We start from the raw sequence: 15274 nt of genomic DNA on the forward strand, positions 1-15274 counted from the left end.
AGTCAATCACGATCAAAAGAAAAAGCATCCGGTTATTTTTATGAATGAACCGAGTGACACTGTCTAAATTTAATCAATCCGCCCATAAGATCTCATTCACAGCGCCATCTAGCGGAATATGTATCTTTAAAGCGCCCTATAGCGGCGAAAAAAACTATTCGAATATTCGGTTAATTTCGGATAGTTGGCCAGCGGTATCCGAATAACAATATTTCACTATTCGCCCAGCACTAAAAACCATGTAACAAAAAAACAAACAAAAATAAAAACAAGTAAAAAATAAAGCAATTTAGTGATAATATTGACTGTTTAGCAAAGAATGAATCTTTAGTACTTCGTGAAATCAAGCCCTTGTTAATTTATAAAAGACAATGAGGACTTAGTTCAACTCACCACATCATAGCTCTCTGCGACTAAATGACTGCAGTTCTGGAACAGATAGCTTTCCAGCACCTCATAGAACTTGTATTCACACCTCTGATGCACACAAGAGGTATTGCAGTTCACAACTGCCTCCTCAATACATCTGCTCTCATTGCCTCCTGTCAAGTTAGCCTCACACCTCATGAGGTTCTCATACAAGCAGGAGGTACAGTTGGACAGCTGCTGCGAGGTGCAATTAGCAGTTGTTACATTGTAGAGGGTGATGGTCAGATGGTGGCAGGAGATTGCTGTGTCGTTCCAAACACCCGCGGAGGTGTTCTGGCAAACGTCTGAGCCGTTGACAGCGCACAGGACTCGCCACTCCTCCATGCATTCCTCAGCCTCGAGCTCCAAACAGGTCTCATATGAGGCATTGTGGTGGACGAATATGTACCCGTAGTCCACACATATTCCCCTGGCTTGTTTGGCACACGTCTCATTAAACTGATTGACACAGCTTCCTGCGTAGGCGTCAACGCAGCAAGCTTGTGCTTCTTCGGAGATCATGGAATCATGTTGATAGAAACTCTCTCTGGCTGTCTTCAAGCATGCCTCCTCAACGGTACCTCTGCAGTTTACCTCAGCAAGCTGCAAGCAGACCCCATCGTGCACATTGGTGCAGTTTGCCTTGCTGTCATTCATGCAATGTGAGTCCTCTATATCGCCACACGCAACCTCAGCTTCCTCCTGGCAGAGCTGGGCGAAACTTCCGCGGCATTCAGTCAACGTCTCATTCCGGCAGATCCTTCCCGAGTCTAGCAGGCAGGATTGGTGTAGCACCTGATCCATGCAGATGTCGACCACTGTGTAATTGTTCCATGCGAGTCTGGTCTTGTTGCAGTCAAAGAAGACCGTTTGATAGTACGGCTCCAGGACGGTGTGATTGGAGGGTGTGTACAGAGAATGAGCGGTGTCGGCATAGCGACGGAATGTGGTGTGGTTTCCACAGTGACAGTCGGAGCCATTCTTTGTGGCCGAAATGTAAAAGTTGTCCTCCCTGTGATGAAACAGTAAAGGAGTGGTACACAAACATGCAATAATTAACGGTAGGGTCATGGATTGGTTTTTGTTTACGTAATGCTGATTTACAGGCAAAACTATAAAAACAAATAAATAAAAGTCTCTACTTGCTGAGAAAAACAACAACAAAATTTCATGGTGTTTTCACACGAATAGTCACCAAGGTCAAAATTCCAATTGAGCCTAGTTAAACTGGGTTTAACTGGAACTAGTTGAAAACAAGTTCATAAACTATTTAAACACAGCTAAAACCAGTTGGTTTAATATGGCAAATGGACAGAAACCAACTGGTTTATAATTTAAACCTAGTTGAGCAGTTAAACCTAGTCCAAACCAGTTGGTTAATTTGGAAAATGGACGAGTTTGGTCACAATCCAAGTGACCCAATTTGACTGGGTTCAACTGAAATTTTGACCTGGGAAAATTGATCCAAGTTCAAGTACCAATTGTACATGTACCGTATCTCTAGCCTCAGCATTCACGAAGAGACGCAAACCTCGTGTACATGTATCTCATAAATTTGAGAAAAGATTCATGCATGAATGGTTTCTCAAACTTAAATGGTTTGGGGTGAAGTATCATCCAAATCATATGACTTCGGAAAGAATCCTTTCTTAAAGGGAAGGTACACGTTTGGTAATTGTCAAAGACCAGTCTTCTCACTTGGTGTATCCCATCATTAGCATAAAATAACAAGCCTGTGAAAATTTGGGCTCAATTGGTCATCGAAGTTGCGAGAAAATGATGAAAGAAAAAACACCCTTGTTGGACGAATTTGTGTGCTTTCAGATAAGCTAGAAGTCTTTTATTATTTTAGTGAGAAATTACCTCTTTCTCAAAAACTATGTTAATTCAGAGGGAGTCATTTCCCACAATGTTTTATGTTAACAGCTCTCCAATGCTCGTTACCAAGTCAGTTTTTAAGTTAATATTTGTTTTGAGTAATTATCAAACGTGTACCTTCCCTTTAAAATAGTTTAAATTATCACAATCTGCAGCGCTACTTACCAAGTAAGATTTCATGGTCACTAATTTGTTTTAGTACCTAGAAAAGTATGACCCTGCCTTTAATGATTGGACAACATGGTCCCATCCTCTACCTTTCAGTCAATTTAAATGGGTCTCATAATTCAAACATATTTGCCAGAAAAATATTGAGCGTTTTGAGCTGCATATCAGGCGTAGATAAAGCAGAAAATAAAAAAAATCATTACATATAATAACTTGTGTCCTTAAAGCCATTGGACCCTTTCGGTACAAAAAAAAAAAAAAATAAAAATCACAGATTTACAAACAACTTACATGTACAGGGTTTACAGAAGGTAATGGTGAAAGACTTCTCTTGAAATATTATTTCATGAAATGCTTTACTTTTTGAGAAAACAGTAAAACAATATCAATTCTCGATATCGAGAATTACAGACTACTTTTAAACACATGGGACCAACGGCTTTACGTCCCATCTGAAGGACGAAGCAATGGTTAAGTGTCTTGCTTAAGGACACAAGTGTCACAGCTTTTTAGAAAGACTAGAAGTTGTAGAGTTATAGTTGTTGTTGTAGAGAGTTTGAGAAATAAAATAGTCTGATTTATAACTGTGGTTGGTTTGACAAAGATCGTACCTGCATAGCTTCTGACACAACTCCCTTGTCATGACTTTAGAGAAGTTGAGGTTCTCAGGGTGGTCTGTCGTGACTTTGGCAACATCGAAAAAATGGTCCAGATCATGGAAGCAGCCGATAAGGATGGCCTTCTCGTAGTTGGTGCCGTTGACCGTGATGCAGCTAGGATTAGTTGGATAAGGCTGCTGCTCTCCTTTCATGGTCTTGAAGCAACGCTGAATGGTGGAATTTAATTCCTGTTGCAAGATAAACAATATGTACTTACTTACGGTTGTATGGATGTATTAAGAGGATCGTTCAGAGTGATTTCTTAAAGGCAGTGGACACTATTGGTAATTACTCAAAATAATTATTGGCATATTTTGTAAATCCTTACTTGGAAACGAGTAATGGGGAGAGGTTGATGGCATAAAACATTGTGAGAAACAGCTCCCTCTCAAGTGACCTTGTGTTGGAGAAAGAAATAATTTTCCACGAATTTGGTTTCGAGACCTCACGTTTAGAACTTGAGGTCTCAAAATCAAGCATCTGAAAGCACACAACTTCGTGTGACAAGGGTGTTTTTTCTTTCATAGTTATCTCGCAACTCTGACGACCGATCGAGCTCAAATTTTCACAGGTTTGTTATTTTATGCATATGTTGAGAACACCAAGTGAGAAGACTGCTCTTTGACAATTACCAATAGTGTACACTGTCTTTAATTGGTTTCAACCTATCGACTAGCTTGCTCTATTCATTGTCATGAGACTGCGTAGACTCTTGATTAGTCTTGGACTGTTCATCCCCTTACGGGTGAATGTAGACTTAGGCTTCTGCCTTTATTAAAGACACCGGGGTCGATTTCACAAAGAGTTAAGACTAGTCTTATCTCTAGTTAGGACATGTTACTCGTCCTAACTTAGGACTAGCTGTACATTTTTCATATCTCCTAAGACTTGTCCTAAGTTAGGACTAGTCCTAACTCTTTGTGAAATCCACCCCTGGACACCTCTGGTAATTGACAAAGACCAATCTTCTCACTTGGTGTATCTCAACATACGCATAAAATAACAAACCTGTGAAAACGTGAACTTAACTGGTCGTCGAAGTTGTGAGAGAATAATGAAGAAAAAACCCACCCTTGTTGCACAAGTTGTTTGCTTTCGGATGCCTTCAATTCGAGACCTCAGCTGAGGTCGCAAATTCAATTCAAATATTGAGTGAGAAATTACTTCTTTCTCAAAAACTGTACTTCAGAGGGAGCCGCTTCTCACAATGTTTTATACTACATGTATCAACAGCTCTCCGTTGCTCGTTACCAAGTAAGTTTTTACGCTAAGAATTATTTTGGTGTCCAGTGCCTTTAAGACCCCATGTCTATCTTGATCACACCCCAGCATATGTATGTATGTATGTGAGTCGACCCTGTATGTATGTATTAAGAGGATCGTTCAGAGTGATGTCTTAATTAGTCTCAACATATCGACTAGCTTGCTCTATCCATCGTCAAGAGACTGCGTAGACTCTTCAATAGTCTTGGACTGTTCATCCCCCTTTGCCGCAGCTTTGTAACAATAGACCGATCCAGTAGGCTCCGCCCACGTTGCACTTGTGAGCGAGAACACGTGGGGCTCTCCAATGCCTTCCTGCACAACTCGTGCTGCACGCGCGCCAAGATACGCGCACGCATGTCGGACCTTCGTTGCGTTGTGATTGGTCAATACGCAATGGGGCGGAGCTTAATGGATCGGTCTGATGAGTTGCTCATTTGAAGTCACTTATTATGAAAACACCTAGGTCCTAACCGAATGTAACGTGGTATGAGAGAGTGGACAGTTGAAAGCACCCTGAGTTACCTTGGAAGTTGCAAAACGAGTTCCTGAGGCAAAGCCGGAGGATCTAGTTAGTAGCTAACTGTAAGATTTAAATGGATATTATGGGTGCGTTTGATTAGCTTCCCTGTGTCGACCCCGCGGTGCTCATTCGGGTGAGCCCCTGACAAGAGCTAACCAAACGGTCACACTCGTCCTTTTGTGGTGCTCATGCACCTCGGGCCAGCCCCAAGTGACCCGTTCCACAAGCAGGGCACTGGGGGTTGACCCGGGTGAGCCCCTGAAATGATGTCAAAGCTATTTGAAAAGACTGAGGGCAGACCCGGGTCGACCCTAGGAAGCTAATTGAACGCACCCTATAGGTGCACACTTACCCTCTGCTTGGTAATTGTGTTCGGATGACTGTAGATATCTGGCAACTCGGCAAAGAAGAACTTGTTGCCTTGGATATCCGTCGTCAAGGACTCATTAGATAACTTCTCCGTCGGGAAGCTGATTCGGCTACCCATCTTGACAATCCGAACGGACTCAAATTGGAATCCATTCCCTTCATTAAAATATACAGGCAGTTTTTTTATTTATTTATTTTCTAATTCAAAAGTTTAATGTTCTGGTTGTCGTACAACGATTTTCGTCAAGATATATTTGGTAAATTTTTATGATTCAAAGGTGCTTTCATATTAAAGGAACACGTTGCCTTGGATCGGTCGAGTTGGTCTTTGAAAAGCGTTCTGTAACCGTTTGTTATAAAGTGCATATGGGTAGAAAGATGTTGTAAAAGTAGAATACAATGGCCTATACAAATATGCCTCGAAATTGTGTGTTTTCTTTTTACCTCGTCGACTAACATGGTCGGCCATTTACGGGAGTCAAATTTTTTACTCCCATAAATGGCCGACCGTGTTAGTTCGCGACGTAAAAAGGAAAACCGTGCAATTTTTAGTGATACTTGTGTGGATCATTGTATTCTACTTTTAAAACATCTTTCTAACCATATGCATTTCATAACAAACGGATAAAAATGCTTTTTATAGACCAACTCATCCGATCCAAGGAAATGTGTTCCTTTAACATTTTAACACTGTTTCCCAATACTTCACATAATAAATAAGAACCCATGAAATTTTGTAGATATTTGTGTCAGTTAACTCACAAGTAGTGACACCCTAAACCACGTTCACGCCTCATGCAGAACCCTTGATAATATGGATTTATGATCGACAGCATAATGCGCCACAGCACCTTGTAAACCATGACATTATGCTATAAACGAATAGGTCTCATACATTTCAAAAACGTAGTTCCACATATATGTACCATGTACACATGCAGGGAAAAAATACTAAAAGCACTTACATTTTAGGGGTTTGATTAAAAGCTGTGTAAGAACTTATTATTATTAACTCTCTCTGTATCCATATTGAACATGGTATGTACATGTAGATGTCTTGCCATGACTTTAACAGTGTCATTCATAGCCAGCAGATTAGTCATATTACATCTGATCTTAGGAAAGACAACTTCCATTCTGAACGTGACCTCTGGCTCCTCTCTGAGGTTGACAGTCACCTCGTGGGTGATTCATCACATAACGATCACGATTGCTTTGGACTGTTGATGCGCACAAAAAAGTGCAGACAAATTGTCACTTGATACGAACGTTTTAAAATTACATGCTGATGCAGAACCCTATGATCTCTGCAATATGGAATTATGATCGACAGCACAATGCGCCACAGCACCTTGTAAACCATGACATGGTGCTATAAAGGAATAAGTTTAATATTTCAAAAACAAAGCTCCACATACATGTACATGTACCATGTACACATGCAGGGGTGTGGTTAAGAGCTGTATAGAACTTATTATTAGTCCACCCTCTGTTACATATCCAACATGGTATATGCAGATGTCAGTCTTGTTGACTCGAGTCGGTGACTTGGACTCGGGTCAGACTCGAGTCACCAATTTTGTTGACTTGCGACTTGACGTGACTTGGACAAAAATTACTTGTGACTTGACTTGATTTGAACAAAAATGACTTGTGACTTGACTTGACTTGACTTGCGCAAAAATGACTTGAGAGTTGAGAAGTGACTTGAATATTGAACAAATGTGATTTAATTAAATTATCAGTCGTAATTATTGTTTAACATAATCAAGTCTTCGGCGACAATGCCGCTGGCCGCTGCTATCTCATGTTTACCACAATGCGCGCCTATGGACGTATGTAACACGCGCATGCATACAGTATCTGTGTACATGTACTAGTTTGCGCATAGAAAAACATGTATTCTTCCATACAATCAGTTTAGGAAAGCTATGTAGGCGTGTATCGTTACGCTTGTGCAATAGTAGCTATACAGACGGCTGGAAAAGAGGCTGTACAATCTTGCAATATTTACATACATTTTCTCAAATTCTAATGAAAAATAAATACTATTGACTTAAATAGGCCAATATGTAGCACATATTATATTTAGTAAGGTCAATTGTCCTTTGCAAAGCGTTTTCGTCCTGAAATATTTTACTGTAAAAATAATGTACACTTCATTATTTAAATTCTCCCTACATCACCATGCTCCCAGCATGCATTGTGCCATGGAGATGGGAACTTACGCCGTCTATTCGTGTGTACACACGGCGGACGTCGGGCATTCAGCTCAGCCGTACATTGCATGCAAGTTCATTTCAGCGGTATTCTGCAGCTGAAAGAATGTCGTCTTCTAAATAAAAGGTCAGAGTGAATGAGCTCTGATGATTTACGGATTGAATTTATTGACTGGTCTCTTAACAGGTTTTTTTCCTTAAACTTAAGTTTGTCACAACATCATGGGAGTGAGCTTATTTCCGGACATTATATGACTTGTGACTTGACTTGACTTGCAAAAATTTGACTTGTGACTTGACTTGACTTGAGCAAAAATGACTTGTGACTTGACTTGACTTGAGCAAAAATTACTTGTGACTTGACTTGACTTGAGCAAAGATGACTTGCGACTTGACTTGACTTGAGAAAAAATGACTTGGTTACAACACTGGCAGATGTCTTGCCAGGGGGTCTTTTTCTAGGGAGTGAAACAACAAATATTTTCTCAAAATAAGATGTTTACAAAATACCATTTTTAGCAGTGCATCATTCAAAGCCACAAACCTTCAGGAAGTGCCAGCAGAACCGTCATATTACAGCTGATCTTAGGAACGACAACTTCCATTCTGAACGTGACCTCTCGCTCCTTTCTGAGGTTGACAGTCACCTCATGGGTCACTTCGGACGAGGAGTACACCTCAAAGTCAATGGCACTGGAGCCTCCCGTCGGAGGCAGCATGAGGAAGCGGGAGCTGGGGGCAGGTGCTGTGAGGTTGAAGGTGATGTTCTTGGGCATACGGTAGAGGCGAGACCCCGGGTTTAAACCGACGGGAACGTTGTAGGGCTTGGCTGAGTTATACCACATGGAGACCTGTAGGAACAAAGCAGGCCAATTCATCATGCAAGCAACAGTGTTTTAACCAAGTAAGTTTTTATTTCCTGGAGTGTTTACAAAAGGTGTAAACATGGTAACAGACAGTGCCGGCATTATTTCAAACAAATTTTCTGAATTTTCCAACAGCATAAAAATAAAAAAAGTAGGAAGAATGAAATGTCTGTTGAATACCCGAGTCTTCCATGACATCCCAGCATACACCTCAACCTCAGGGTGGATAGGATGAGGTACTACAAACCTCTCACACATCTGAGCCTGATTAAACTTCAGGATGTAAATCTATATAGGTACCGTTTTTTTCATTAGCATTCACCCCTAAACTTAAGTACTTAAGTCTGGACTTAAGTACACAAATGACCCATACCCTTGAAATACCCGAGTCTTCCATGACATCCCGGCATACACCTCAACCTCAGGGTGGATACGATGAGGTACCACAAACCTCTAACACATCTCAGCCTTATTAAACTTCAGGATGTAAATCTATATAGGTACCGCTTGTTTCATTTGCATTCATCCCCAAACACCCAGTGAATGTCTGGACTTAAATACAAAAATGACCCAAACCTTTTAAATACCTGAGTCTTCCATGACATCCCGGCATACACCTCAACCTCAGGGTGGATACGATGAGGTACCACAAACCTCTCACACATCTGAGCCTGATTAAACCTCAAGATGTAAACCTCGTACTCATGGAAGTTAAGCTGCTGCAGGGAGGGCATGTTCTCCAGATCATGGACAAACGCTGGAGGAGGGTGACTGAAGAAGTGGGAGTCTTGAATTATATCTGAGGGTAGGTCTGAGTGGACCATGATGAAGAGGTCGAAGGCATTGCCTGGTGGATACATATTCATTATAGAGTTACATTCTATTCAAGGTAGGATCGTTATAAAAATATTACAAGTTACCACACAACCATGAATTGAATTAGGAAAAATACAGCACTTCTATGTCACTTCAACAAGGCCAAAGGCCAAGTTGGATAATAATAATAATAATAATAATAACCGTATTTATAACGCGCCTTTTGCCAAAGGATACAGAGCACCAGGTATTATTACTGAAAGGAGTGGGACGAAGTTTGAGATATAAGACCTAATCCTTAATCACCATGTGATGGTTTACAAGGTGCTGTGGCGCAATATGCTGCCAATCCTGCCAGGAACACCGGGGCGAACCCCTTCTCTTTGCCATTAAAGTGCACTGGGTTCTTTTACATGCGTTTACACAACACATGGGACCAACGGCTTTACGTCCCATCCGAAGGACGAAGCAATGATTAAGTGTCTTGCTTAAGGACACAAGTGTCATGGCTGGGGATTCGAACCCACACTCTGCTGATCAGAAACACCAGAGTTTGAACTCGTTGCTCTTAACCGCTCAGCCATGACACTTCCACTATGGGACTATGTTATACACTGATTCTCCCTCGAGACCAGGCGATTGGAAAAAACTTTCGACAGTGAGTAGGCTTTCTTTTGTTTGAGTTGTCTAGCAAAGGAACGGTTCGGATCACAGGAAGTGCCTGTGACATAATTTATCCATGCTCCCCTATCATTTTCATTATCATTACTATATAACATTGTCATGGCGTATTAATTTTGGTTTTACCCATACACCAATGTGTGTTAGCACTGTATACTCAGTACTTTCCCGAGTCCTGTGAACAAATATCACAGGCATGTTACTCGGGTGGGATTCAAACCCACGACCCTTGCAATTCTAGAGCAGTGTCTTACCAACTAGACTACCGAGGTTGCACACCAATGTGTGTTAGCACTGTATACTCAGTACTTTCCCGAGTCCTGTGAACAAATATCACAGGCATGTTACTCGGGTGGGATTCGAACCCACGACCTTTGCAATTCTAGAGCAGTGTCTTACCAACTAGATTACCGAGGTTACACACCAATGTGTGTTAGCACTGTATACTCAGTACTTTCCCGAGTCCTGTAAAAAAATATCACAGGCATGTTTACACTCTGGTGGGATTCGAACCCATGACCCTTACAAAGCAATGTCTAACCAACTAGACTACCGAGATTGCCCGGGGATAAAGAATATTAATTTTGGTTTTTATCCATACACCAATGTGTGTTAGCACTGTATACTCAGTACTTTCCCGAGTCCTGTAAACAAATATCACAGGCATGTTACTCGGGTGGGATTCGAACCCACGACCCTTGCAATTCTAGAGCAGTGTCTTACCAACTAGACTACCAAGGTTGCCCGGTAGCCCGGTAGCTAGAGGCAGTTTGAATCCTATGTTTTGGTGCCTTGACACCTACCTGTGTAGTCAACATGGTGTGTGACAGTCAGCCCATAGTTGAGGATATCACCGGCTGTTCTACCAACTGCTGTGCACCCCTCAAGCTCATTGGATGTGTACCCAGAATAACAGCGGCACCTACAAGTATAAATGTAATATGCATTCATATTCAAAGTCAAAGAGCAAAGCATATTAGTTTTGTTTACATTGATTTTTCACAGCAGTTTATTTTGCACATCAGAATAATAAAACTGAACAAGTTTTAAAGCCAGTGGACACTATTGGTAAATGTCAAATACATGTACCAGTCTTCTCACTTGGTGTATCTCAACATATGCATGAAATAACAAACCTGTGAAAACTTGAGCTCGATTGGTCGTCGGAGTTGCGAGATAACTTTGAAAGAAAAAAAACACCCTTGTCACACGAAGTTGTGTGCTTGATTTCGAGACCTCAAATTCTAAATTTGAGGCCACAAAATCAAATTCGTGGAAAATTACTTCTTTCTCGATAACTACTTCACTTCAATCCGTTTCTCACAATGTTTTATACTACCAACCTCTCCCCATTACTCGTCACCAAGTAAACTTTTATGCTAATAATTATGTTGAGTAATTACCAAAAGTGTCCACTGCCTTTAAAGCCATTATACACTTTCGGTACAGAAAAAACCCCAAAATTTCACAGATTTACAAATCCATGTACTGGGTTTACAGAAGGTAATGGTGAAAGACTTCTCTTGAAATATTATCCCATGAAGTGTTTTACTTTTTGAGCAAACATTAAAACAATATCAATTCTCGATAACGAGAATTACAAATTTATTTTGAACACATGTCATGACACGAGGAAACGCGCGGAAACAAGGGTGGGTTTTCCCATTATTTTCTCCCGACTCCGATGACCGATTGAGCCTAAATTTTCACAGGTTTGTTATCTTATATATAAGTTGTGATACACGAAGTGTGGGCCTTGGACAATACTTTTTACCGAAAGTGTCCGCTGCCTTTAAAGGTAGGGTCATAGAATGGCAAGAAACCCCAGAAACTATTGACCATGAAATAGTATTAGTTTGGGTTTTTACCCATACACCAATGTGTGTAAGCACTGTATACTCAGTACTTGTAAACAAATATCACAGGCATATTATACTCAGGTGGGATTCGAACCCATGACCCTTGCAATTCTAGAGCAGTGTCTTACCAACTAGACGGTTGCCCGGCAGCTAGAGGCAGTACGAATCCTATGTTCTGGCAGAGGGTACCGCAACGATAAAATAGATGTTAAATTTGCATCGGGGATAAAGAATATTAATTTTTATTTTTTTTACCCATACACCGATGTGTGTTAGCACTGTATACTCAGTACTTTCCCCGAGTCCTGTGAAAAAATATCACAGGCATGTTACTCGGGTGGGATTCGAACCCACAACCCTTATTAGTTTGGGTTTTTACCCATACACCAATGTGTGTAAGCACTGTATACTCAGTACTTGTAAACAAACATCACAGGCATATTATACTCGGGTGGGATTAGAACCTATGACCCTTGCAACTCTAGAGCAGTGTCTTACCAACTGGACCACCGAGATTGCCCGGTAGCTAGAGGCAGTTTGAATGCTATGTTTTGGCAGCGATTACCGCAACGTTATACTACACGTAGATGTTATTATCTTTTACATGATAATTTACTTGTTGAGAAGCACTGCAGCTGTTGATAGTATTAAAACGTGTTAACAGAAGAAACGCTTATTGAAACAGGATCCACAGTGTCAACAGAAACAAAGCAGTGTCATGGCCGAGCGGTTAAGAGCACCGGATTCAAGCACTGGTGTTTGATCAGCAGGGTGTGGGTTTCGGATCCCGGTCGTGACACTTGCTACATAAAATTGGGGAGGTAGTGCTTTCTGCTCGACCGGCCAGGCTTCCAATTGATGATACCCAAGCCTACATTTGTATGGACTGTGAAAGGGGTAACCCTGTTTCAGCACTAGGAGTAGGTGGCAACGGCCTCTGGAAAAAATAATTGTAGCCCACACCTTGAAGTGGCCTTCAGGCCTTGTGTGTCTGGCGACTTGCATAAACAAACAAAAAAATTAAAAAAATAAGACCCAAAAGGGATCAAAAGTGCCAACAAAATCAAGGCTTGAGACATGATGAAAACTGTATCAACAGCGCTAACAGAAACAGAGTATGAGAACTAAACAGGGTCACCAAAATGTCAACTGAAATAAAGCTTTCAAACCTAAAAGAGATCAACAGGAGGCCTACTAAACAACGCATGAGACCTAAACAAGTCAACAGTACTAACAAAAACAAGCATAATACCAAAACAGGATGCTAACGGAACACCGCATTAAACTTAAACTGTATCAACAGTAGGTCTACTAAAAGATCCAACGCATGAGACCTAAAGCGATTGCCTCCATGCCCCCTAGTCATTGCCTTGGTGCCCTTGAAATGCTCCAGTAGAAGTTTACAATTTCCTCATAGGGTGCCCTTTACCAAGGAGAAAATGCCTTGGTGCCCTTGCCCCTTCAAAAACGAAGCATACAGGCCTGAGAAACAACGCATGAGACCCAAACTGGATCAACAGTGCTCACAGAAACAACGCATGAGACCCAAACTGGATCAACAGCGCTAACAGAAACAACGCATGAGACCCAAACTGGATCAACAGTGCTCACAGAAACAACGCATGAGACCCAAACTGGATCAACAGCGCTAACAGAAACAACGCATGAGACCCAAACTGGATCAACAGTGCTCACAGAAACAACGCATGAGACCCAAACTGGATCAACAGTGCTCACAGAAACAACGCATGAGACCCAAACTGGATCAACAGTGCTCACAGAAACTAATGCATGAGACCCAAACTGGATCAACAGTGCTAACAGAAACAACGCATGAGACCCAAACTGGATCAACAGCGCTAACAGAAACAACGCATGAGACCCAAACCGGATCAACAGTGCTAACAGAAACTAATGCATGAGACCCAAACTGGATCAACAGTGCTAACAGAAACAACGCATGAGACCCAAACTGGATCAACAGCGCTAACAGAAACAACGCATGAGACCCAAACCGGATCAACAGTGCTAACAGAAACTAATGCATGAGACCTACTCTGCCGTGGCACAGTCATCTATGGAGTCAGTGGCTGTAATACATGTAGTGCCTGCATTACAATCTTCAGAGTCACAGCATGTGTTCTCATTACACGTATACTCAGCCTCCTGATTTACTACCTGCTCTATCTGCCATGGGTGATCTAACAACTAGAACGGAGTAGGGTAAGGGTACAAATGTGTGCCTCATTTACACTAGTTTATTTCAAGGCAGTGGACACTATTGTAAAGTACTCAAAATAATTATTAGCATAAACCCTTACTTGGTGAAATAGGTTGATAATATAAAGCATTGTGAGAAACGGCTCCCTCTGAAAGTTTTCGAGAAGAAAGAAGTAATTTTCCACGAACTTGATATAGAATTTGGCACTTATGAATGAGAATAAAAGAGAAGCGCCTCGTTCTGAAACGGCCGTCACCTCGGGCCTTTATCGCACACAACTGCCACAACCCTGTCGGTTTTAAACGGCCGTTTAAGAACTCACTACCAAACATTAAATAGCAAGTGTGTTTATTTTGAATTACTTGGGTCATTAAACTTACTGGATGAGCTGTTAATCTGCCTGGGGCAGCACTAGTATGATCCAATTAAGTCTACTATTTGGAAAAGCAATAACATGGGGATAACAGGCCTGTGTGAGTTTCCAAAAAAATTTGATGTCTCTTTTTAGCCTCTTTTTGAAATGGAGCATTCCCAAAATGAAACTTGGAAATTCTTTAATGGAGCTTTTTTTGTAATGCCGGCACATTCAAACGAGTCGCACTTGCCCAAGTGTGTATACAAATGTACGCCTGCAACCATGTACTTGTCCCTCTTTAGTTTATACTCTTATATAAGTTTTTGCAACAGCTCCCTTTGGTTTTGTATACGTTTTCAAACAGTGGACGTTACCCGAACCGTGGACCCTATTGTCCCTTTTTGGTTAACTTTTTTTGCAACAGCTTCCATTGGTTTTGTACACGTTTTTCAACCGTGGACCTTACCCGAACTGTGGGCCCTATTGTCCCTGTTTTTAAAAACCTTTTTGCAACAGCTCACATTGGTTTTGTACATATTTTCCAACCGTGGACATTGTTTGAACCATGGACTTTGTTGTCCTCTTTTTGGTAATATAGGTCCTCGGTTTGAACACATTGCGTATACCTACTCACCTCAACTCTCAAACTCAACTGTGGTTCGACGACCGTCATCACTATGCTATCATCAACCAATAGCACAGGGGTACGGGTGTAGTCGCTGACATACGTAGCGGACATCGTGAAGGGGACCTCAACACCCTGTACCCAGTAGGGTTCATCTTCGACACGGAAGGTCAGCAGGAGATGAATGAAATCTTGTTCGTCGGCAATGTTGTCTGCTTCGTTCACTATGACTCCTGGTGGTAATATGGACATAACAGGTGTGAGTTGCAAAAGGTACATGTAAAGGATGTCTCTTTTTAGCTTCTATGTTTATTGGAGCATTCCCGTTACTATAACAGTAACAGCGTTTAGTAAAGTGCTTTTT

The 15274-nt window shown here is 41.4% G+C and overlaps 2 protein-coding genes across 2 annotated transcripts in view; both read right to left on the reverse strand.

Moving 5' to 3' along the window:
* Nucleotides 1-384: 384 nt before the first annotated feature.
* LOC117299581 lies at nucleotides 385-15122 on the reverse strand. Its single transcript, XM_033783130.1, has 7 exons — nucleotides 14920-15122; nucleotides 10654-10772; nucleotides 8941-9200; nucleotides 8032-8338; nucleotides 5252-5424; nucleotides 3066-3301; nucleotides 385-1420 (listed from the first exon to the last, which is right to left on the reverse strand). The coding sequence occupies exons 3-7, from the start codon at nucleotides 9175-9177 to the stop codon at nucleotides 385-387; spliced, it is 1989 nt and encodes a 662-aa protein (XP_033639021.1). The 5' UTR covers nucleotides 9178-9200; nucleotides 10654-10772; nucleotides 14920-15122.
* LOC117299582 overlaps nucleotides 10628-15274 on the reverse strand; it is a 33178-nt gene continuing 28531 nt past the window's right edge. Inside the window, exons 20-22 of the mRNA XM_033783131.1 lie at nucleotides 14920-15143; nucleotides 13766-13917; nucleotides 10628-10772 (exon numbers count right to left, since the gene is read on the reverse strand). Of these exons, the coding sequence (XP_033639022.1) occupies nucleotides 10628-10772; nucleotides 13766-13917; nucleotides 14920-15143 (521 nt within the window). The remainder of the gene's footprint in view (nucleotides 10773-13765; nucleotides 13918-14919; nucleotides 15144-15274) is intronic.

Source organism: Asterias rubens, chromosome 14 (assembly GCF_902459465.1).
Source record: "Asterias rubens chromosome 14, eAstRub1.3, whole genome shotgun sequence".
In the NCBI taxonomy this organism is placed as follows: Eukaryota; Metazoa; Echinodermata; class Asteroidea; order Forcipulatida; family Asteriidae; genus Asterias; species Asterias rubens.